We start from the raw sequence: 24,386 nt of genomic DNA on the forward strand, positions 1-24,386 counted from the left end.
TACAGGGACCACAAGCTCAAAACGCGATTTTTCGTACAATCAAGGGCCATAATTCAGGAAGTTCCGATCCGATAAGCGCAACCTTGATATACCAGGTCCACAACCTTGATATACCAGATGTTTACACTGCAGTGGACTCTGTCACATCCGATGTCTGATCACTCCGGATTGCTGTGACATCCGACATGATTTTCATGTCCCGATTTACTTCCTTATTACTTCAGCCAAAAAATCGCTGGTAAATCCGGATTCTGTATGTTCCGGATTACGACATCAATCAGCCGTCCCGTCACATAATTTCCATTGAATCGGCACCGGATAATCCGTACTTCAAACGGTGGGTGTGAAGCATCCAATTATCGGTGAGATTAAAACTCAATGGGTGTGAAGCCAGAAAAGATTAACAAGCAATCACCAATCAATTATCGGTGAGATTAAAACTTGCAAGCGCCGGTCTGTGTTGATTACTTCGATAATGTTATAAATTCTTTGTCGATAATTTTACAATTTATAACCTCTTGTAAGAGTGCGCTTGGTATTTGATTTTAGTTACTCATGTCAAATACCGCGACATTATATAAAAATTGCCACAATTGAAGAATCATTATACATTATTGTATTCAAAATGTCTGAACATCCTGCAAAGCGTGCCCGAACAGATTTGACATTAGATGTAAAGTGGCAAATTTCTAGCAGATTTCGAGAAAGTTCCACGACCTGCGCAGAAGGAATTAGCCGTTAAGTATTCAATTGGCCGAGATACAGTGTCAGACATATTACATGCATTGATATGTATAAATATATTGTACGCATGCATTGATATTACATGTAAATGATTTTATGAATATATTGTACGCATGCATTGTCATTGTTAATTATTTAATGTAATAAAATTTTGAAAGTACAGAAAGGTTTACCATTTTTAAAGGGAATAGCATTCTGGTGATTCGAAGCTACAATATAAAAATACTTCCAGTTTTCGAAGTTACAGTATTTCTGGTTTTGGAGAAAGCTCGTATTCCGACATGCTGTGTGATCCGAAATATTGTAATGATCCCGTACGATGTCAGATGTGACAGAGTCCACTGTATTTGTGTACTTGGGGCGGCCATTTTGTCTGGCAGTTTTGGTCCGATTTTCACGAAATTTGAACTCAACCATCATTAGGGTAACAGTGATATACAAAAACGCTTTTGTAAATCGGATAAAAATTGTGACCTCTAGATGAACAACAAGCTAAAAACGTGATTTTTCGTACAATCAAGTGCCATAATTCAGGAAGTTATGCATGAATATGCATGAATATTGAAAGGAACCAAGATCTTTGAGGTATAAACATGCATTCCAAGTTTCATCAAAATTGGATGAAAATTGTGACCTCTCTTGATATACCATATATTACACTATTTGCGTACCAGGGGCGGCCATTTTGTAAGGCAGTTTTGGTCCGATTCAACCTTTTTTTCAATCGGATAAAAATTGTGACCTCTAGAGAGACCACAAGCTAAAAACGCAACTTTTTGTACAATCAAGGGCCATAATTTAGGAAGTTAAGATCTGATATGCGAGAATATCAACAGGAACCAAGATCTTTGGGTTATAAACATGTATGTCAAGTTTGATCAAAATCGGATCTGGCCCTTGATGTTACAAAAAATCGCTTTTTGTTTAGCTTATTCTCTATCCATCTCTTGCAAAATGTGGGCGTAACCTACCTGGCAGCGGCTGGTTTATTAGGTAATTGAGAAATCCAAAAACACATCTACAACTTATCTATTCAATGCTGTTCTCACAATACCATGTATCAACATTTCTAAACTTCGAGCAGACGCACAATATTAATGGGTGGTATTGTTTTTGGACATAACATCCAACATACAAGTCGTAGAAAGATCTGGGCCCTGTTTCTCGAAATCTTAACTAAAGATAAAGTCCAAATTTTAGTAGACACTTCAATTTTGATTGGCTAAGCATCAATCTAATATTATCCAATCAAATTACTAAAATTTGGATTTTATCTTAGTTAAAATTTCGTGAAACAGTCCCCAGGGAAACATCCTTGGAAAGGTAATAAATTATAATGTGCAATAATGTGGATTCAGGGAATTATCAAAATCTTCAAAAGTTCTGAGTCTCATCATTCTGAATCTCAAGTAACTTTATAAAAGGCTATGGATAGTGAGACATTCCGGACATAGTATACAGAGAAAATGAATTATAAAAATATTACATTTGTCTGTTCTCCTAAAGATTTGAGTCCATCTGTTAATGTAGCTGTAATACTATGAACACCATGGATATCTGACTGGCCTAAAACATCAAACACAAGTTGCCCTGCCAATTGCCCAGCAATGTTCTTCTGTAATTTACTGAAGAATGGTTCCATGATCTTTCTGCATCTGGTTAGGGCTTCTTGGGCTTGATCAGCAACATTTGACCAAACGTTTAATTTACTTGTACAGAAATATTTGGATGGTGGAGAACCATCTGAATATGGTGATGACCATTCTGTGTTAACTAGAACAGAAAAATTGATTGAAGAATTATGTTAGTCTTAAATATTGAAATTAAAATCAAACAATAGCAAAGTCGATGTCTAATGCTTAATAGTGTTATCTTTGCGACAAAATAGTTGGCTAAATATGTAATTATAGCCATAGTAATCATTCAAATTTATATTTTTTTACAGCTGGCTTCATTGAAAGATAACAGGCAAATTTGCCAAAGATACACACAACATCATTGGAGATCTCCAGGGACAAATTTGCTCAGAAGATGGTGTCTGAAACTGTTTAGCAATTTGCTAACCAACAAATATCTTGGTGCACTTCACTAAATACCGATACAAAATTTCTAAGTCTGTGTATTATGTCAGGTCCCAAAAGTTCTTACTATTGTGAATTACACAAGACTTGTATCAATTAACTTACTATGATTATAAGATCCAATTAGACCTGTTGGTGATGAAAACTTGAAACCAGTCAATGTGGACAACTGGTTTAAAACTTCTATACCATTTTCTACAATAACAGAGATGAGAATATTTACAAATAGTGATAAGAATTTACAAATAGTGATGAGAAAATTTACAGAAAACAAGCATTACAAACTCTAGTTTACAAATTACAGTGAGAAATATACAGTCTAGATTTATGTGATGAAATTAAAAGTGAGAAATCAAAAGTTTTTATGTTGTTTATAAAATTCTGTAGCAAAACATAACAGTAAAGTAAGTTCCTCTGGATTTTCCAGTCTGATATCCCCTTGTCAGTGGTGCAGGATGAGGCTCAGACAAGGAAACGGTGTTTAGTTGTTCGGATGGCAGTACAAGAACTGTTGATAGCTGAAAGTCGTAGGAGAGAAGCGGAAATGCCAATGTCTGGGCAAAATTTCCCTCACAGCTGTTCTTCATAAGCACAGTTGGAGCATAACAGTAGGATGTTTAACCCCTTTCATTTCAATAAAGATAAGTACTGCATTTTTCAAACTTTTTCTGCTATACAAGAAATCTGCATCAATGATGCACATCGTAACTAGTAAAATACTTCTTTATTTCTTTTTTTATAAACAATATTTTACTCTATTTAAAACAGGATTGGGAAACAGGCTAGGCCAATGTTGACCCCTCGCCTTATTTCTTTTCTTACAGAACAGAAATTAAATGAAGACTGAAATTGGCAATGGTGAATTGAAGGCATTAATCTCTTTATCTGATTAATTTATTTTCAAATAACAAATTACAATATTATAAATCACATAATATGAATACCAACCTGATGATGCTAAAGGCACAAAGATGTCATACTGTCCGCCTGATTTTACTGGCACCATGTGAGTAGTTACATTCTCAAAGAATAAGTTACAATCAGGATAGTCCATTCTATCTGCAGTAACGGTACAGCCATGTACTAAACACAATTCACCTGGTTTATCAAAATGACAAAATATTCCCACACTCCTGAAAAATATAATCGCTAAATTTTACATCTAATATTTTCAAACCCCATGTTTTAGAAGAGACAACTTTTTATAGACAATAAAGCCAGATGCCTAGAGCTGGGCAATATCCATTGAAATAGATTGGGTTATTTCAGAAAACATTGTAATATTCACTGATATAATCACTATATCGCAATGGTTTATAAAATGTCAATTTCAGTTTATAAAATTTTAATTATAAATAAACATGTTTAAAAAGTAGGAAATGCCCAAGGAGTATTCATTTGACACTTTCTAGTCAATATCATTAAAGTTTTTAGAATGCAGTAGCCTACTGAATTTACAAACAAAACTTAATGAGCTGGTTTAAACAAACATAGATCTATTCTATATAGCCATGAAGACTTGCTAACAATGTTTGATTTATTATGTTGTTGTTTATTACAATCTTAATTTCTAATATATAAATTATGATATTTTATTTAAATCAAGAATATTTACATATGAAGGAGGCACAGAAAAGTAAAAACCACAAAAAAAGATTGTGTTCTTTCGGCCGTGAGTATTTTTATTGCTACTGGTTTGATTGAATGCTATTCATTTGCCTATCTCATTCAAGCGTGTGCATCCTTGAAAATGCATTTTACAATACAATAATACTGAATTAAACTATAAAACTTATCTGTTTTAATCAAAAAATCAGTATAAACAATTCGTCAAGATGCATAGAAATTGAACAGAAGTAGGGATAATTCTTACGGTATCGTCAGGTGGAAAAGTGAGCGAGAAGTCACATGAAGAAAAAAAAGCGCAAAAAACAGTCGGGAGTTTATAATAGTATTTATTCATCACCAAGCAATAAAATATTGTAAATAACACAAAATAGTCAGTTTTTCAACCAGAAAAATCATAACCTCGATATATCGCGGTATGGTCAGGTTTTTTGAAGATGGTATTTTTGACGGTTTTTATTTCTGTGACGGTTTTATATCAAAAAACCGAAATATCGCCGAGCTCTACAGATGCCCTACACAAAGGATCCCACAAAACTGAACAAACCAATGATCACATTTGCAACAATTAGGCAAACTACATGCCTCGATAAACAAATGTGAATCGGAAATTATTCCCTGGTAATTTTCATTTAATCAACATTCTATATTATAGACATAATTTATCAGTTAGTAGACTTCCACATATCTTAATATTGGACAATCCTAAGATACCAGCAGAGGGCTTATGATAAATTGCAGAACTAAGCAAAAGTAACTTTCAGCCAATCTCTAATATAAATTTTACATACTGTAATCTTTAATTGACATTTAGCTATTGAGAAACATGTTTAACAAAAAACAATTTTTATGGGATACAATCACTGGTTTTATTATATATGGCAACTGCCTCTGCACTAAAAGATGAGTATTAAAACTTACTGAGCTTTCTTTCCCTCTAAAACTTGTTCTAAATGATTTACTAATGTGTCTATAGTTGTTCCTTCATATTCATATACAATAGGTATAACACCAAACATTACAGCATCTAACAAAAGCTGAAAAACATGTATTCAAATATCATCAAAACTGTCAAGATTTCAAATAAATAAACATATGACATTAGGTCCCCTAATAAGCCGGCGATAAGCAAAGTCCTCCACGCCTACTCTAAAATCTTTGTAAAAACATCCAAAACTTTCATAAGAATTCATAAATTGGAATGTAAATGGGGGAATAATTCTGTGATATACAATCGACAAAATCACTTTGATATAATGACATGATTGACATCCCCAACAGGAGTTTAATGAACAAACAGACCTTTTCCAAAGGAAGAGACGATAAATATTAAAATGAACTCACATCAGCAGCTGGAACACGGGATGATATAAATACAACCCTTGGATTGGTTACATTTCCTGCTCCAGGTCGTTTGATATTATTTTTATACATTGGATAACTTCCACCTCCAGATAAATCTTTCCTGAAAAAAGTTAAAATTATTGAGATATGAGTTTAGTGTAGATATGCGTTCTGAAAGAAATGAACAAGATTCTTGAGAGTGATACATATACAAAGCCAATTCAGTTTGACTTGTATGCATGTGTTTTTTGCATGTACATGTTCTCAAAATACACCAAACAAATGTTGAAATCTATAGCACAAACTCGTAAATGTTAGGAACAGCACCTTTTGAGAGATGTTTTTTAATATCAATTTCCTGTATAGGAATCATCAAGAAGATTAATTCATAAGTGTTTAAATTACGTTTTAAGTATAGTTCTATTTGGTGGTAACCAGCCTGTTTCTACAAGTTCTCTCTGTCTCATTTCATCTGTGTTCTCTAAATCTAAACTTTCACGTAATGTCATGTTGTTACCTTTTCTTGGATCAAATTCACCAGACTGAAACAGTGAAAATAGAAGTATTAACATATTTATTTGTACAACATATTATACATTCGATTTAAATTATGTTTATCTGTTTGATACCTTACCAGAAACCACATATTCCTGAAAAATGTAAGTTCAGGTTCAAAAAATTTAATTTTTGCAATTTCAATTCACTTCTGGGTCCTAAAATATCTAAATAAACAAAACATATGTACAAAATCTTTTACACTATAGCTGTGCTCAGAAATTTTCATAAATGGTACATTTACTGCATTGGTTAATGTTTTAGTACAATGGTAGCAGTGAATCTGACAACATATTCTGAATCCAATTCTGATTTCTGTTAACCTCAACTAAAAATAATTGACAATCAAAATTTTGAAATAGAAACCCTGCTTAACAATCAGGTAAGTTCCTCTTGGCGGGGTTTGTGAATTTGTTACGGGGGTCGGTAGTTGCTTATTGGGTTGTACAGAGGTATGACTTCTGATCATTTAGATTGAAGTACTAGTGTTCATAATTTTGCTAACTAGGATGCCTTTGGTTTGTTTGTAACATTGTTACTTGTCATAACAATAAAGGGATAGTATATAGAGAAGAGTGTTGAGGTAACACCTGTGAGAGGACTATAAGGCTAAATATAAATACAAAGTTGGAACACTCAGTGGTAGAGCATTGTAAAACAAAAACAAGCCAACAGTGAGGCTGATGTCCCCCGCCGAAATCCCCCGCCGAAATCCCAAAATAAATAGATGACACATATTAATTAATCGCACATTTATTTTTTTCAAAAGTATCAAGCAATCAAACCAATTATCAACTATACACCAAGTTTCATCACTCTCTATCAGATAGAATCAAAGTTATCTGGTCCCAAAGCATCGACCAATAAAATTGCTTAGCACTATTTAGCTTTAGCTCGAAATGTAAATCATTGAACTCAGTCAAGACATTCACCTAATGAACATCAACATCAAGTTTAACCATTCTAGCTCAATTAAAAGCAGAGTTGTTATGTTTCAAAGTCTTGACCAATCAAATTGCTTATCGATCCTTAGCCTAAGCAGAAAATTCTCATCATCAAACTTAGACAAGGTAATGAATCCATACTCACAAAGTTTCATCACTCTCACTTAATTATTGGTCCCAAAGCATCAACCAATCAGATTGCTTATCTCTGCTTACCGTGAGCAGACAATGTTTATCATCAAACTCCATCAAAGCATTCACCTAATGAACGCCTACACCAAGTTAGAACATTCTACCTCAACTAGGAGAGTTATTGTGTTCCAAAGTCTTGACCAATCAAATTGCTTATTGCTCTGCTTACCCTAAGCAGAAAATGCTTATTATGGAACTTAGTTAAGGAATTGATGTGATAAAATTAAACACCATGTGTCCTCACTCTCACTTAATTAGAACTAAAGTAATCATGTCCCAAAGCATCAACCCATCAAATTGCTTATCTCTGCTTACCTAAGCAGAAAATTCTCATCTTCTAACTCCAAACTCCAGAATAGAAGGAATAAGTATGCAAAGTTTCAAGGTGATACGCTAAGAAATGCGGTCTGTAGATGACAAACAAATAAATGCAAGAAATGGGTGGATATTAACATTGACCTCTAGAGTGTCCACAAGATTTTTTGAAGTGATCAAGGGCCATAACTCTGGCAGTACTTATCGGAAATCACTGGAAATCAATAGGCTTCTTCGTCTCAGGACCTTAAACACTGTGTATAAATTTGAAGTCAATCGAATATTAACTTTAGCTTCTTGAGCGTCCTCAAGCAATTGTGGACGCCAGACCGACAGATGGACGGACGAAGGGGGTAACGACAATATACGACCACATTGCAATGTCGGCGTATAAAAATGGTTGAGTGCCCAAGTTTACATTTGTCGTTGATTCCATAAAGTAGTTAGGTTTTTAAACGTTAAATATTGTGTAATTCACATGGCGCCCAAGGGGTTTGATATATATATATATATTTATAGGAGAGTAAAGGTAAGCGAGCTACCGACCCTGGTAACAAATTCGCAAGCCCTGTCAAGAGGCCAACACCAGTAACCCCGCCAAGTAGTAACCATGGAAACCCCACCTGGGTTTCCGAATAGTATAAATAAAAACGCCCGCCACGTGACTCCAATAAGTCTTAAGAGTTCAATACGAAAGAAACTAGTCACAGACACTTGGGATAACCAGGTCTTCAAGCCACTCTCATTAAATACATTAATCCCTTCATTGCCAAATAAGTTAGAATTACTTACTGTTAGGGCCCTATGTCTTGTGGTCCTTCGTTTGGAATCTAAACCAATTTCAAAATCTAAAGATCTAGACAAAAATTCAGTAGAACTAGAAGCTTCTCTTTTTAACTGTCCCCACCGATTATGAAGTGGAGATTTGTGGCCGCCAGGGTCGTTGGGGTTAAACTGTTGTAGGAAAGCATGATGAGATTTGTGCAAATCTTTAGGTTTGGAATCAGGTCGTTGCCATGGTGGTCTTGATGATATATCCCTTTCTGTAAATAAGAATCACCTATTTTAGGAAGTCCAGAAAAATATTTAGGACATTTTTTGCAAATGGACAAACTGACTAAAGATCTTGTTATTGTTCAGTTATCTTGTCCATTTCTGACAATACTGTCCATTTCTGATCTCTGAACATTTTCGTTATATAGAGATTTTATCTATCATCCAATTCTTTCTTACATGCACAAATAAATAAATATAATTCTTTGCTATAGATTTCACTTAACTGAAACTGATATCACATTATGACATAGTGATATACATCGTTTTTTGACGGGGGATCGTGTGGCTAAGTGGGCGACGACAATATACGTCCACATGAAAATGTGGGCGTATAAAAAGTTACTTTTAATAAAAACAATGAATTGTTTTTTGAAAATAAAAAAAAGTAGTTCCTTTTTAATTAACCAAGGAGATATCTTAATTAGTAGATTATGAAATTTATCACACAAGCGATATCTACTGTAGAATGTGTTATTGGGTGATAAAGATGCATTGTAATCTACTAGGTTCCGTTTCAAAAAGTTTGCATAAGACTTACACAAACATCAAATATTTTTAAAACATATCTGAAAGTTAGACACTTGTAACAGACATTTTCAGACACATTTTCAGTATTTGTAAGGCACAACCCCTGTGGTGCCAGTCATTTTGTTGGGCATGGATGTGTTATTTTTAGTGTTTTTCATAATATATGATCAGATGATCTTATTTCTCCACCCCTTTAAAAATATTGTATTTAGGTAACATTTATATGACTTACGACTGCCATTCAATGAAAGTTGGCTTCCATTTTTTCTTTTTGTTCTCTTAAAAGCAGCACCATCTCCTCTAGTGCCATATAGATTTGACTACAAAACAAAATACCGGTCACTTGTATTAAAACCATGTGATTGTACTTTATTCTCCTTCAATGAAGACATGGTATCTAATATAAAATATCGCAGACGTCTAATAAAAGAGGGGGTGGGCGGCCAAATAATTTAACGCATGTGCTGTAGATCATAAGGTCCATCATTGAGCAGAATGGTGTGGTTTTGATTTCCCACTTTTACGTGACAAGGGGTAGGGTGACCTGCCTAACCTCAGGGGTTTTCTCCGGGTCCTTCGGTTTCCTCCAACTGCTAAAGATGTTAAACTTCATTTCTCTGTCTATTTAAAGATCTCTCAAATTCTACCTCCACTGACCCTATTGGAAAAAGCACCGCAAAAATGTTCAACTTCCGCCAGAAACAGAAGGGCTAACAGTTTTTTATACATATAGGCGATCTGACAAATTGTGAAAGCATTAACACATTTCTGATTATTAAACCTGTGGGTAAAGACTTTAGAAAGAAAATTATAACTTAATTAAGGAACAATAAAATCATAAACTTACAACTTCTTTACTGCTGACATAATCTAATGTTTGTACACAAGCTAAATAATGCATTTTCCATGCTCCATATTCATTATCAGCTGGTGTATATGGTATATACCATCCATATTTCATACATTTCTCTCTCCATATATCATCCTGAAACAACACAAATCAAAAAGAGTAGAAACAGACAGTAAATGGGTTTGGGTCTTGTCAACTTAATTCTGAGACTTTCATTCTCTATGAATAACTGTGTAATGTCTTGGAGGGTGTTTCAGTCTCTAGGCCATTCCTCATATTCCAACTACGAAAGAATCTTCAATGTTTCTTACCAATTTTTACAATGCACCTCAAACCCATCTGAAAAACTATAAGACACCCCTCTGTCACCCGCTCATACTCCTATCGTTTTATGATACTACTTGAAAAAAGGCAAATATTTTCTACAGATCAACATTAGACGTTTGAACCTATACAGGTCCTGCACCAGTGATGTGTTCTAACAGCCCAGGTCTCTATAAATGCAAAGAAATGAGATTTAACTTCTTACTCTATCTTGATGAATGAAGACAGGTGGACCCCTATATAAATTAATAACACTTGCCCACTACGACAATCTATTGTGAAGGACCAAAAGAAACATTTGAGGATATATAAGAAACTATTTTATGACGCAAACAGATACATGTATAATGAGTAATGGGTTACCTGTTCAGAAAGAAATTTCCAATGCCAACAGACTTGTGAAGCTCGGCTTAAACTTTTGGGATCCAAAAAAGAGAAAATATAAACTGACAAGAATTTTGGGAGAACAGATGTAAAGTCTAAATGCTGCATAGGAACATGTTCTCGAAACCAATTCTGTACAAACTTAGTTTGTTCTCTTTTACACTGTTGAAATATTACATCCAAAAATCGCTTTCTTTGAGCATCTGTCCACATATCAAACTGAAAAGAAACAAAGAAACCGAAATGGGATAAGAATTGGTATAACTATAATAATTTTTTCAAGCATTTTCCATTTCAGAATGTATTTCAATAAAAATTGATCAATAATCATATTTGATTGCATTTTAATTGCAATAACTTTTACCAATGTTATAGAAATTTACCATTTATCTCATGTCATCCTTGTACCATAAGCAAAACTCATGCACCGATTAAGATTGTCAAGTGTGTGATCGCGTCATCTGTGATCTTTAACAATATGACATTGCTGTTGTCATCTCGTGATTTTAATGATTGAGTAAGACTAACTGCATAGAGTTTGAGATCATGTAGACAAATATGATGACTTGACATTTCAAAACATTACAGTAACTTACCCAATGAGAGACCAAATCTCTTCTTTCATTAAATATCTGTAAAGTAAAAGTAAATATTCAAATGTGTTATATTCACTGCATGTTCTACAATGTTTGTAGTCTTCAGCTGACTTTCCTATATTCGAATAGTTTAAAATAATAACAACATGAGGGTAGTATGGTGTGCACGTAAAAGAACACTTGGCAGTTAGTGCAGATGAGTAATCAAACCATGGACCCTATGAACAATTATAATTAGCATTGTATAATGCAATGATTTTTTTATGTTGATTTATCTTTGAGCTACATTCAACTTAAGGTCAGTTCAATTTGATTATAGTACAGATCTAAATTCTGTTACATTTTTTGTAATTCTTTGGATGGCATGTACAGGTAGATCCTATAAATATCTGCCCAATCACCTTCAGGGTTTCAAACATTTCCCAGAATTACATATGTTTAAAGTTTGACTAAACAGAAATGAAATGAATTGGGGTTTAACGTCCTACTGTTCATAACTAAACAAACACTTCATTTACATAAATAGAAACCCTTCCTGATCCAACTGCCATGATGATGAAAACAAATTAAACAATACCCAAACTATATTTTAAAAAAAAAAAAAAAAATGATATTTACTTTAAACAGACTGATTTAATGTACAATTATAAATTATGCCATCAGCAATTGTCAAAAAAAGCTAATGATTTATTTAGTTGATTAAATTTATTTATCATCGTCTTTCAAAATATTGAAATAGTATCCCAACTCAATATTTCCACTAAGACTAAAAGTGTCAAATTGGGCATCATCAAGGTGACCCATGAAGTACTAGATTTGGACAAGTAAATACAACAAAGACAAGCTAAAGGTCATTAAAAATATATAAATCAATGTGATTAATTAGCTAGTGATGAGAGAATACAATACAATATATATATATATCAGTAATCAAGATTAATATGGATTATGAATTATTTAATAAGATTTTCCTCTTGAGATTTTCCAGTAGATCAGTGCGATAATAATCCTCTATTATTATGTGGTTTTACAAACTAAATTGGTTTTAGTGATGTAATATGTCTATATAACCATAGGAAATGTCATTTATATGTGTAACCAGCTTGAAGGTTAATTAACTAGCTTATTACTATATATAACATGTTAGTTTGTTTATAGGGTTTATAAAATAGCACTTAAATGCTCATAAAACAGATTTTAACAGATCAATATCTTTCAATTAAATAAAAAGATTTTTGTAATGTTGGATCACAATTGTTAGGTTACCATCTCTGGAAATTAGGTCAAAATATTAAGTACAGAATTAAGTTGATTCATTATTTAGATTAGTGAAGTGGCAAATTCTATATTACTAAATGTTTCTTATGAAATATTATGCAGAATTAGGTATGTTTACTAATTTTGGTTGCATTTTTCGTTTATTGTGTTATACCTGAACAAAAAGACTAATTGTCATCAGACAAAATAAATCAAAACATAAAATTCCATGAAAGCAACAATCTCAAATTTGAACCAGATCAAAGAAAATAAATATCTCATTTTAACCAAATTTGCTTGAACATTTAAACAGGTGCAGTTTTTAAATTTAAAGTTTGGCAACTTTTGGCCCTGTGGCTTATTAAAGATACATTCCCAGAAAGTATATATCGGGTGGTTATTTCCAATAAAAGTATGGCAATTTTGGTATATATATATATGGAAAGTAGAAATGACCAATCTTACAAGAAAAATACTGGACTCCCTGAAAAACACCCATGGAGCATATACAGGACAAAAATAAGGGTGCCCCAAATCGACAGCCCGACGATTAGGAATATCGGCATGCGTGACCTCAAAGACTGCACGTGGAGATTGAGTGCTTGATGTACATGTTGTTAGACTTTATTATGAAGAGTTAGACGCACAACACTTTTTGAGATAAAAACCACGGAAAAAGAAGCAGGCAGTGTATAATCCGAGAATTTAATTAGGATTCGATATTTGTAATAAATAGTCAGCAATTAAAGACAACATCGTCTTGTGTATGCAATAAATTACCCTCCGACTTCGCAACCGTTGCTAGGTACGGAGAGAGGTAAGTCACGTGACACAAACATGACCTCTTTTGATTGACTTTTTATAGCTGGGGTATTCCTTGGTAATTACAATGTTTTGGGAAGGATTTGAAGCAAAATTATGATAAATTAATTAGTTTGAATATGTTTTTAGTCCAAATATATCACCAAATCACCTAGTTTGTATGCGGGAATGTATCTTTAATATGTGAGTGTCTATTAAATAATTTATGAATAACAAAAATATTTCTTTCCTAGTCAAACCCAAGAAGAGACATCAGCTTGCAAAAACATTTTTTTTAGTTTACTGGTAAATGTGTAATTATATCTTTACCTGATCATTTGATGGTTTATGTACAACTGGTGTCCATGCACTATTGTGGGTCTTCATTTTTAATGTGGTGTACTTTGTATTACTAGTTGCTTCCTTCCGTTTCATAGTTATTTTACCCAGTATTTTACTGTCATCTGAAGTAATTGCCATTTTGGTGGGTATTTTAGTAGGACTGTTACATCTGGTACCAGAATTGGAATCTGTGGTAGTATTTTTACGAACTGCTGTTATGGTCGCCATCTTCCTTACTTACAGTGTCTGAAATTAAATCATAAAAACATCACTTCTTTGCCCCATATTAATTTTAAAAATGTGAAAATGTACCACTACCGGTACTGTAATTACTCTACAATTTGCAAGAGTAAAACCACTGATTAGGTTCATGCCAAAAAAATTGTACACTGTCAATAAGTATCATTTTTACCACAATAAAAATGGTCATTACAGAATTTTTTTTTAACAAACTGTTTCATCATGGCAACCAGATTTAAAGATGTGCTCCTCCATAACAGTTAATGCCACCAAATTTGGTACATAGGTATTGTTCAACACTATTTTAGTAAGATGTAGATGCTATTTTCTACATACATAGAAGCTCCAACTTTTCACTGATGTCAATGATAAACCCATTCCAGTAAAGTCACTACTGTCATTGACTTCTCAAACTCGAACTATCCACTGAATATATTTTGTCAGATACAACTAAAATTGTTATTTCTTTCTGGGCCGCTCTTCCTCAGAATCACCTTTTTTAACCAAATTCAACCTTTTATAATTTTAGCCCACTAAAACCGTCCATAAAATCCACATCAGTATGCCACAAACAGTGAAAGGCAGCTACAGAAATAATCCTCAAGATGACTCTTCAAAAAAGGTAGGGGATATTGAAATGCAAATACCTATGTAGGTTGTGATATGATAAATAGTCATGGACATTTGACATGCTTTGAGAGTATGTTCACAGATAAAGAACTTATCGCCCAAACAGAGCCACTGAGCTGCATATGCGACAGGCAATAGTGCCATACACAAGGGGAGGGGTCCATTGTCAAATTTGACACTTCAAGGAAGGGTTGATGAAAACTGCCTCTTGCTGGTTTATCTATCTATGTTTGCTTTCCTATTGGTTCTTGCATAAGATTTACTGTTTAGCGTATCTTTGCTTTAGTGTGTTACGTTAAATTTGATTGGGAGACGTGTTCGTTGAGTCAACGGACAACACTTCAAGAATTGGCTGTGGCACTGCAAGAGGAGTTGGTCAGATTGCCCCAAATCGTGAATGGACGGTTTATTAAGAGCATGCCACGACGAATTGTTGAATGTCTGAGGATTGGTGGAGCAATTACTCATTATTAAGACAAAAATCAAAAACATCCATTTTCACTTTTGACGGGGTATCTCTTTGCAAGTGAAATGGGGCCGTCAGATAAGCCGCCCATATAAACTGTTTATGTTCATGTGTAGGCAATTGGCCTGTTATTAACATACACTGGTTACCTCTAATAAAAACAGCAGTGCATTTCCGCAGTTTTGTATTGTTTCTGAATATCCCCCACTTTTTTTGAAGAGTATATATGGAAAGTAGAGACGGCTAATCTTACAAGAAAAATACTGTATTCCCTAAAAAAACGCACCCATAAAGCACACACAGGACAAAAATGTAAGGGTATCAGTAATAGTATCACTAACTGGCAGGCTGTGGGCTTGTTATCTGCTTGATTGACGTGGGGAGCTCTTGGTATGTGTTGATTGAATGGTTAGCAGTTGCAAGATCAGTTAGCCATGTACATATTCTTTCAAAATAAAGGAGACAAAATAATTGTTAGAGGATTATCTAAGAATTTACTGATGCTTCAATATGTCTGGTATAAGGACGGCAAGTAATCACAAATACAAGCATAAATGTGTCCTCCCTCAATCAAGCAAGCAAACAAGGCTATTTAAAATAGATGTTTATGGTAGTTCCTTGTGATTAAAATGTATTGAATAAGGAAGCAAACTTGTGATAAATATAATTAGTTGAATATATTTTTAATATATCATCATATCACACAGTTTGTACATGGGAAGGCATCTGTAACTGATTATATTACTTGTGTTCTATTTTAAAAAGAGGCTCTCCACTTTATAATTATAATTTATAATATGTTGTGTGGTATCACGTTGTAATGTATTGCTTTGGTGTACGATGTCCTTTACAGATTCTTAGTGCAATAAAATCTTGTCTCAACTATCTTAATTTTAAGTCAATAAATCTTGATTGCCTCAGAAAATAATTTAAATGAAATTATGAAGTAAAATAAATTCAAACCTGTTATTTGTTAACAGTAATAAATCCAATAAAAATAGCCATAATATTGATAAGCTTTATTAGCAGTAAACTAAGCTCAAACTAGAGTTTATCAAAAACTACTTACCTGTTATCATGCAAGTTAAAGAAAGACCTTGTACAATATATGATAATCCACTGATAAAATAGACAATATACAGGTAATAAAGTCAACTATAGCCCAGATCTATTGTCAATATAGACTATCTTCAGGTAGTCAATACACTACCTCATGATCAAGTTATCACAATCTATACATGATCTATACTCTTTTTCATTATAACCTTATACACATAGTTAGCTTATAGACTATCAGCCCATATCCTTCTAGATAAACCAACTACCAGGAAATAACATTTCAATATAACAAAATAATAAAATCTAACACTATCTTTTAGTGAGGTAGCCATATAAAATCAATTGAACAAAATCAGCTTGGGCCATTGTAAATTTAATCAAGCTTATCATAATCAAAGTGTCATGTTCACTGTGTCAAAGCCAATCTTCTAAAAGATTTGAGGAATTTTGGGCCATAAAACAATCCTCAACAGACAGGAAACACAAATTTTATCTTTCTAATAATCAATGTTGCAAAACAAATTGTACTGAATTTTTTTCTTTTCGGAGAGAATATGGTCCCAGCACTTTCGGTGCAATATTAAAAACCCTCAATATAACATGATATAAACTTACTATCAATTCTATTGTATTACAGTACTTTCTGCAATAGGTCAGCTATTTGTATTATTTAAATACCATCTTGTAGTATGACCTTGTCTATATATTATAATGTCTTACACCATATTTATAATTTATGAGACAAGTACACCTATATCTAGAACTAATTGAACTGCTTTGATAAATTGTTGTGAATGACACCATTGGTGTAGGCTAGCCTACTTGTTGTGAATAGGGCCATTAGGGGGCAGTTCCAAATCTAGGGTGCCATCCACAATCCCACCCCACAATGAGTCAACATAAATGTAATGAAATGCATAAAATAACACACCCCATTCCCCCCCCCCCCCCCACGGTACCCTACTTAAATCTATACCTACTTTCTTCATACTATTACTATTAATAGTACCGAGTGGATATTTAACCGTATACGCAAAGTATCTACTTCCGCTATTTTACTGTACATTGTTTCTGATTGGCTGGAATATAGTGACGATATCAAGTGTCAGTTTCTGGATTATTTGACTGTATACGGCTATCTTAAAAATCAGTATTAATCCCAAAATTTGAAAATAAATTAAGAACACACTATTGTAATTATTTTAATTTAATTTCCCATTTAATTATTTTAATTTAATTTAATTAGCCAATCAGAAACGATGTACGGTAAAATAGCGGAAGTCGATACTTTGCCGTATACGGTTAAATATCTACTGCCTTAATAATAGTATTCTATTTATTAAATTCTATCCTTAAATTCAGCTTGTTATATATATGTGGGCGTTTTTAATACAAAATATTGTTTTCTCTCTTGTCGAGGTCATCTTTAATTTTGATTTTAAAAAAATGAATAATTAATGTATCAAAATCATAAAATCTTAATAAAAACCACAATTTTTAAATAACTTTTGATTGATTTCTGAAAAAATTATTTTCATAAAAATCATACCATTAAACCTACCAGTAACTGAGTCAGTAACAATGTCATAAACCATGAACCTGTAATTAACACGACATGACATTTGATGAAATGATTTAGAAAATAATTAAATGTTTCAAAGACATGAAACAATGTTGCTGGAAATGGAATCGTAACTTCACTTTAATTTTGTCTTGACTAAACAATGTGAATAACAGCCAAAATAAAATAACTAGATTTCATTAAATTCGGTACGGTAAATGAACATGGCGATAAAGAAGTGGTCTGCTTATACTTACTCACACGTAAACGTCTATGGAACGCCCTTGAGCTCTGTGATTGCGTGTTATTATCTGTCCACCAACATGACTAAATGTGTCAAACTGTCGATTAAAAACTTTAGCTTTAGAGCCCCGCCATTTTTAGTTGAAGACAAATGCGCATGAGCAGCGTCTATGACAACGTTGCTTATATAACATGCACCTGTTAATACTTGATTATCTTGAGTTAACTTGTTAATCTGACAATGGCTCATAAATAAAGAATCTCCCCTGTGTTTGTTTTTTAAAATCAAAATATAACAACACAAATCATAATTGTAAATAAAGTAGATACACCACTAAAGATCAAACGGACATCCTATCACCTGTTACTATTTTAACAGTAGGGCCTAGATATACTAATTTAACTACTCAAACTCAAGTGAAATTGTCCGGTCACTTGGCCTATCTATGATTTCCCCCCCCCCCCACCACAAAAAAAAAAAAAATCATTTTTAAAGAAAAAAAAAAATTTCTTAACCAAAATAACTTAGATCTTATAGTTAGCCTAAAGCAGGTCCGTGGTTGGGTGGAGATCTACACTGACAGTCCGCCAATTTGAGGTGGAGATGTGGATACCCCCACCCTTTACGGCGCCAAAATCATGCCTCGGTCAACAGATACGGGTGAACTGTGATTGCTGCCAACGGGTAGGCTATATGCAATCTACGTGACAAGCTCCGTGAAATGTAATGAATAATCATTTTATTTTCAAAATCTGTACAGTTGAATGGCACTATCCAGGATTTTTATCTCGGAAAATCTAGAAAAATAACATTTCAAAATATTTACGAAATTTTTGTCAAACCCTGTTAATTTTTGATCGTACTTGATCCGCGATTGGGTCATGTTTCCCAGTTAGATAAAAGACTACTGCTATTTTTTATTTTTTTTATTTTTATTTTTTTTTTAATAGTACAGTCAAAATATTTATAAGTAAAGTATTTACAGTGATTACAGGATGGGCCCACAAAGCTGTATTTTCCGCCTTCTGGTTTTGGACGTTGTCTGCCATCACTTTTATACCTAAAATAAGCTATTTTGTCATTCATAATTTACAAAAACAACTATTTAAGTGATTAAATTTTTTAAAAATATAATGTAAGATTGTATTAGCTACCAACCAGTCAACATCTGAAAATACAGATTATTTGAGAAAACCGGGATCAAACTGTGATCAAACAAAAAAATAAAGATCAGACATGCAAACGAAATTGGAACATAGACTGAGCTGTTAAATGTTTTCAACGCGAGCGACTAAACACTAACTAAATAAAGTAAAGTGAGTTTACGTAATGTAAAATCCAGTATACCACTATAATATAGGGTTTAGAACATAATTGTGATAAGTCAATATATCAAGCATTGTGACTTATCACAATTATGTTCTAAACCCTCGATATATTATTATATAGATTGATGAATCTGCACGCCACATTGTTAACCTTATTTTCTAGAAATTAAACAAAAAATACGATAGTTCGGTAGCTCATCACACGCGCGGTTATTTGGCGAATAATTATTTTCCAAGTCCTTTCCACCTGAAAATTAGATTTCCCAAGTCATTGATCCACCAAACGAGTAGTCAAATAGTTTTAATAGTTGTTGAGGACATAAAAAGCTTATATTTTGGAGTTGTCTCCCTTCACTACAGACACAACCTAAAGTAGAAATATGGTTATTAATTTCTAAAACCAAACCACCCCTATGGAGGCTCTATTAAATTATGGTCATCTACAAAATTATGAAATGTTAAAAAAACTTTTTAAAGGGGTTGGATACCAGAAGTTTACAGTAAGTTATATTGCAAGTATCGATGCGTATAAGAACATTAAAAATTTAAGTGAACTATTAGCTGATCGTAAATATCGTCTTGACTCAATCTCTCCCCTTACCCTCCTCCGAGACGAGTTAACAATAATTGGTCCCCAAATTAAAATAGTAATTGGACAGACAGTTACATTGCATCGTAGCGTAGCGAGATTTTAATATTACCCTCTAAAGAGAGAATGTATTTAAATATTGATTGAAAAAATATTGTTAGAATAAAATGTATTTAAATCAGCTGCAAACGTATACTAAACACCTCGAACACCTGAAAAGTGTGTTAAAGAAGCATTGTCACTCCAACAATTAAAAAACTGTATTTACTTTTTTACATGTAACATCATATTTTACTAAAGATTAGTCTGATTATCCCAAATCCAAGTATTGACCTTTCTCGAGTAAGGTCAAAGCCCAGCTTAGGCATGGGCCTGAGGGGCCTAGGACCAGGGCCATGCGGCTTAGGAGTCCCCGCGGTTCATGGCAAAAAAAGAAAAAAATTCAAATTCCAGATGAAAGTTTCACGGTAATCGATTTAGCGGCGCGAGGGCGGAGACTGGGCTATCCCTCAACCTTCTCTGTGAAGTTCCACTCGGTGATCGGTCTAGGCTTCTAGTGGCGCAATGGGTGGAGACTGGGTGAGTCTGCAATCCCTCAACCTTCTCTGTGATTATTCTTGTACTAAAGATCGTTTAATTGTGTGTTACGCATGCGTGCCATTCAAAGGGATATGAAATAATCTTTTCGACGCGTTAGGGGCCCCGCGATGCTAGTCAGGCCCAGGGCCCCGCTCCCGTTAAGCTGGGCTTTGAGTAAGGTAGTTTGCACGAACGTTGGTAAATTCTGTACGACTCGTAAAATGACAATTAAAACCTCTAAGTGTATATCACAGCGATGGGTTAATATTTGACAGATTTGTCTCAACCTCTGCATACAATTTAACCATTATCTAATGACGGTAAAGATATCTAGGCTTATGCGTCTTTAATATAAACACCCACACGTGACTCTCGATTACCCAACGCAAATGCCCGGAAATCTATAACTTAAATTGAGTAGCCTATCCTCCACGATTACACAAAGTTTAACTGATGAAAATTAGACTTTACCAAGATTTTCATTGAAGCTAAGCTGTTAATAAACTTACCACGTGTTTAATCAAACTTTATGACAAAACAGACTGAGCTTCACTGAGTGGCCGAGTGAAGGGGGGTATTTATGTCATATTTTCTAATCAAAACTTAGAATGACCAGAATTGCCATTTTATATGTGCCATAGAAATTAACTCTCATCAGACGATACATATTTTTACATAGGTCCGTGGTTTTTACATCTTGGCTGAAAAACATCTGTCATTTATTTGTCTGTGATTATTATTTTTAACAGCCTGCTAGGAGTTTTCACAGATTACAACAAACTGTTCAGCAACGTATATATAGTCTTGCAATGCCACCATCTTCATCTTCCCATTACATATGTATTAGCAGTTTATTATTTGGTAATTCCGACATGGCTGTAAAAAAGGGTATTTCTGTACATAATCCATAATTGATTTTTTTCCAGAATAAGGTTTAGATTTCAAGTTCGTCGATTCAGTTCTTAAACGTTATGTAAAAAGGCCGAAAATAATAGCAAACAGTTAAATAAAGTATAACGATCCCGACTGGCTTTTTAATCCAATGGCTAATACCCCCTTCACACATATACCATGACCTCGCTACGACTTTAATTTGTTTTCAAAAAAAAATAAGCCAGATCGTGGCTGTGAAAATTATAATATTTGCACCGGCGACTTATGGCGTTGTCCTGGCGATGTAACGATGATTTCACCACTTTTGCACGATTGCACCACGTCTTCATGGGGCTCTCATTGCGCATATGGCGATCTTATGGGGTTCGCACTGCGTTTATTGTGTTCTTAATACGACCATTGCGCGGTTACCAAGTTTGCATTGCGCTCCTATACCGACCATGCTTTTCATGTGCGAATTGCTATAGAAATAGGCGATTCCATGTTCATAAATCATGATTGTGTATGTCGTCATCTTGAAATTTCCAAAAGTCGGACCAGCTTATATAGTCGCCTTGACCACGTGATAGAAACGCACGTTCAGTCTCGATACACTTGGAAGACGTGTGGTAAGAACCACATGAGCGTGGTTAGACCGCCGCGGATTCGCCGATGATGCACCTCTCAGTCACGGTTTGGCGGTTGTTTTTGGTAGTAGCAAAAGTAGTGGTGTATGCGTGACGTTTTTTTTTATATACGCCCACATTTTCATGTGGACGTATTATGCCGTCGCCCCTGTCCGTTCGTACGGACGTCCGCACAATTTGTTTGTGGACACTCTACAGGTCACAATTTTTATCCAATTTTGACGAAACTAGAAATATAAGTCTATCTTCCAAAAATTATAATATAGTTTTCTTGTAACTATCTTGTAATTACAAGATAAGGAGAAGCCCGTTAGGGTCAATCGCATGAAAGAAAAAGTGTTCTAACTAGTTTATTTCAAGGTCTTCCAAAAATTACAAGATAGTTTTCTTGTAACTATCTTGTAATTACAAGATAAGGAGAAGCCCGTTAGGGTCAATCGAATGAAAGAAAGAGTGTTCTAACTAGTTTATTTCAAGGTCGACCTACACTGATTTATCGGATAGCTAGGCCAACGAATGCTCCCATTAATATCATTAGTTATTTCGTGCCCTCATTAAAAACCATTCATTAAGTTCATACACAAATTAACTTCATAGTCCCACCAACTTCATAGCCTGATTGATATCATTTATTATTGATACTTTGATTTCATGCTCTCCTTAAAGATACTTTTCCGCGTACAAACTGTGTGATTTGATGATATATTTGGACTAAAAACATATTCAACTAACTAATCTATCAAATATTTGCTTCAAATCCTTCTTAAAACTTTGTATTCGTCGGGAGATACCGCAAGCTATAATATAAATAAACTGTTAAGACGATATGCCAGTCAACTCATTTCATTGAGGTAGGGTCCATTTTTCAAAATGTATTTTTCGTTACTTACTGTCCATTTATCGTACATATAGAGACCTAAGTAAATTCTTAATTATTTTCTGTCAACTACTTTTTCCGTTGACACTCCTCAATGTTCCCAAAACCGCCTAAATATTTGATCAAGAAATAACAACCGCTCCCCTAGTCAAGCTAGCACACAATAAGCTGGCAGACAACAGCCGGGTTACCCTGACATTTTTGCCCATTGCTTGCACCATTGGTGTTTTTCGGTTAATCTAGTATTTTTTTAGTAAGTTTGGGTGTCTATACTTTCCATATATTCGTTTGTGAATCAGCCTTTAGTAATTACTTCCACATTGTGTTGTAGGATATCTTATTATTTTTTCATTACAAATGGCACCTGAAACCATAGAGTACACTAATCGTGTACTGATTATAAAATGTTAAAGATACATTCCCGCGTACAAACTGGGCGATTTGATGAGATATTTGGACTAAAAACATATTCAAACTAATTAATTTATCATAATTTTGCTTCAAATCATTCTCAAAACATTGTAATTGACAAGGAATACGTTGCTATAAAAATCGACCAAACGAGGTAATGTTTGTGTCGCGTGACTTACCTCCCTCGGTACCTATAGCAACCCTTGTGAGGTCGGAGGAGAATTCATTGCATACACAATACGATGTAGTCTTTAATCGCTGACTATTTATTACAAATATCGAATCCTAATTTATTTCTCGGATTATCCATTGCACGCGTCTTTTTCCGTGATTTTTATCTCAGAAAGTGTTGTACGTCTAACTCTTCATAAAGTCTATCAACATGTACACCAAGTGCTCATTCTTCGCGTGCAACCTTCGATGTCACGCGTGCAGACATTCCTAATCGTCGGGCTGTCGATTAGGGGAACCCTTACATTTTTGTCCTGTATATATGCTCCATGAGTGTTTTTCAGGGAATCCATTATTTTTCTAGTAAGATTTGATATCTCTACTTTCCATATATACCAAAATTGCCATACTTTTATTGGAAATAACCAAACGATAAATACTTTTCTGGGAACCTATCTTTAATTGTGTCTTAAATATTGGATATCAGGATTCTCTAGTTTCACGACAAGATAACAACACCAATATTGAATTCTAATTTGTGTTTTTAATTTCAAATATTATGGAAAATATTGAGTTAGAGACTTAGCTCTTTTAAACATATATTTTGCAAGAGCTAAGTCTGCCTATTGCAGGTCTTTCTTTCGGTCTTAAAGGTTCTAAATCGCTAATATTTGGGACCTAGAAATAGAGACAAATGGGTCGCAACGCATACAATAATGTAATATGAATGTATATAAACTGATTTACATTCAATCGTTTCCGTTTTTACTCT

General features: G+C 34.0%; 1 protein-coding gene across 1 annotated transcript in view; it reads right to left on the minus strand.

Annotated features, from left to right (window-relative positions):
- Positions 1 to 18,236, minus strand: part of LOC126811909 (epithelial cell-transforming sequence 2 oncogene-like) — a 51,953-nt gene extending 33,717 nt beyond the window's left edge. Inside the window, exons 1-13 of the mRNA XM_050537954.2 lie at positions 18,153 to 18,236; positions 13,928 to 14,185; positions 11,540 to 11,575; positions 10,923 to 11,162; positions 10,233 to 10,370; positions 9,618 to 9,705; positions 8,594 to 8,844; positions 6,201 to 6,337; positions 5,796 to 5,916; positions 5,373 to 5,488; positions 3,774 to 3,958; positions 2,931 to 3,020; positions 2,231 to 2,517 (exon numbers count right to left, since the gene is read on the minus strand). Coding sequence (XP_050393911.1) covers positions 2,231 to 2,517; positions 2,931 to 3,020; positions 3,774 to 3,958; positions 5,373 to 5,488; positions 5,796 to 5,916; positions 6,201 to 6,337; positions 8,594 to 8,844; positions 9,618 to 9,705; positions 10,233 to 10,370; positions 10,923 to 11,162; positions 11,540 to 11,575; positions 13,928 to 14,167 — 1,929 coding nt within the window. The 5' untranslated portion in view covers positions 14,168 to 14,185; positions 18,153 to 18,236. The remainder of the gene's footprint in view (positions 1 to 2,230; positions 2,518 to 2,930; positions 3,021 to 3,773; positions 3,959 to 5,372; positions 5,489 to 5,795; positions 5,917 to 6,200; positions 6,338 to 8,593; positions 8,845 to 9,617; positions 9,706 to 10,232; positions 10,371 to 10,922; positions 11,163 to 11,539; positions 11,576 to 13,927; positions 14,186 to 18,152) is intronic.
- Between the last annotated feature and the right edge of the window lie 6,150 nt (positions 18,237 to 24,386).

This window comes from Patella vulgata, chromosome 2 (assembly GCF_932274485.2).
Source record: "Patella vulgata chromosome 2, xgPatVulg1.2, whole genome shotgun sequence".
Taxonomy (NCBI): domain Eukaryota; kingdom Metazoa; phylum Mollusca; class Gastropoda; family Patellidae; genus Patella; species Patella vulgata.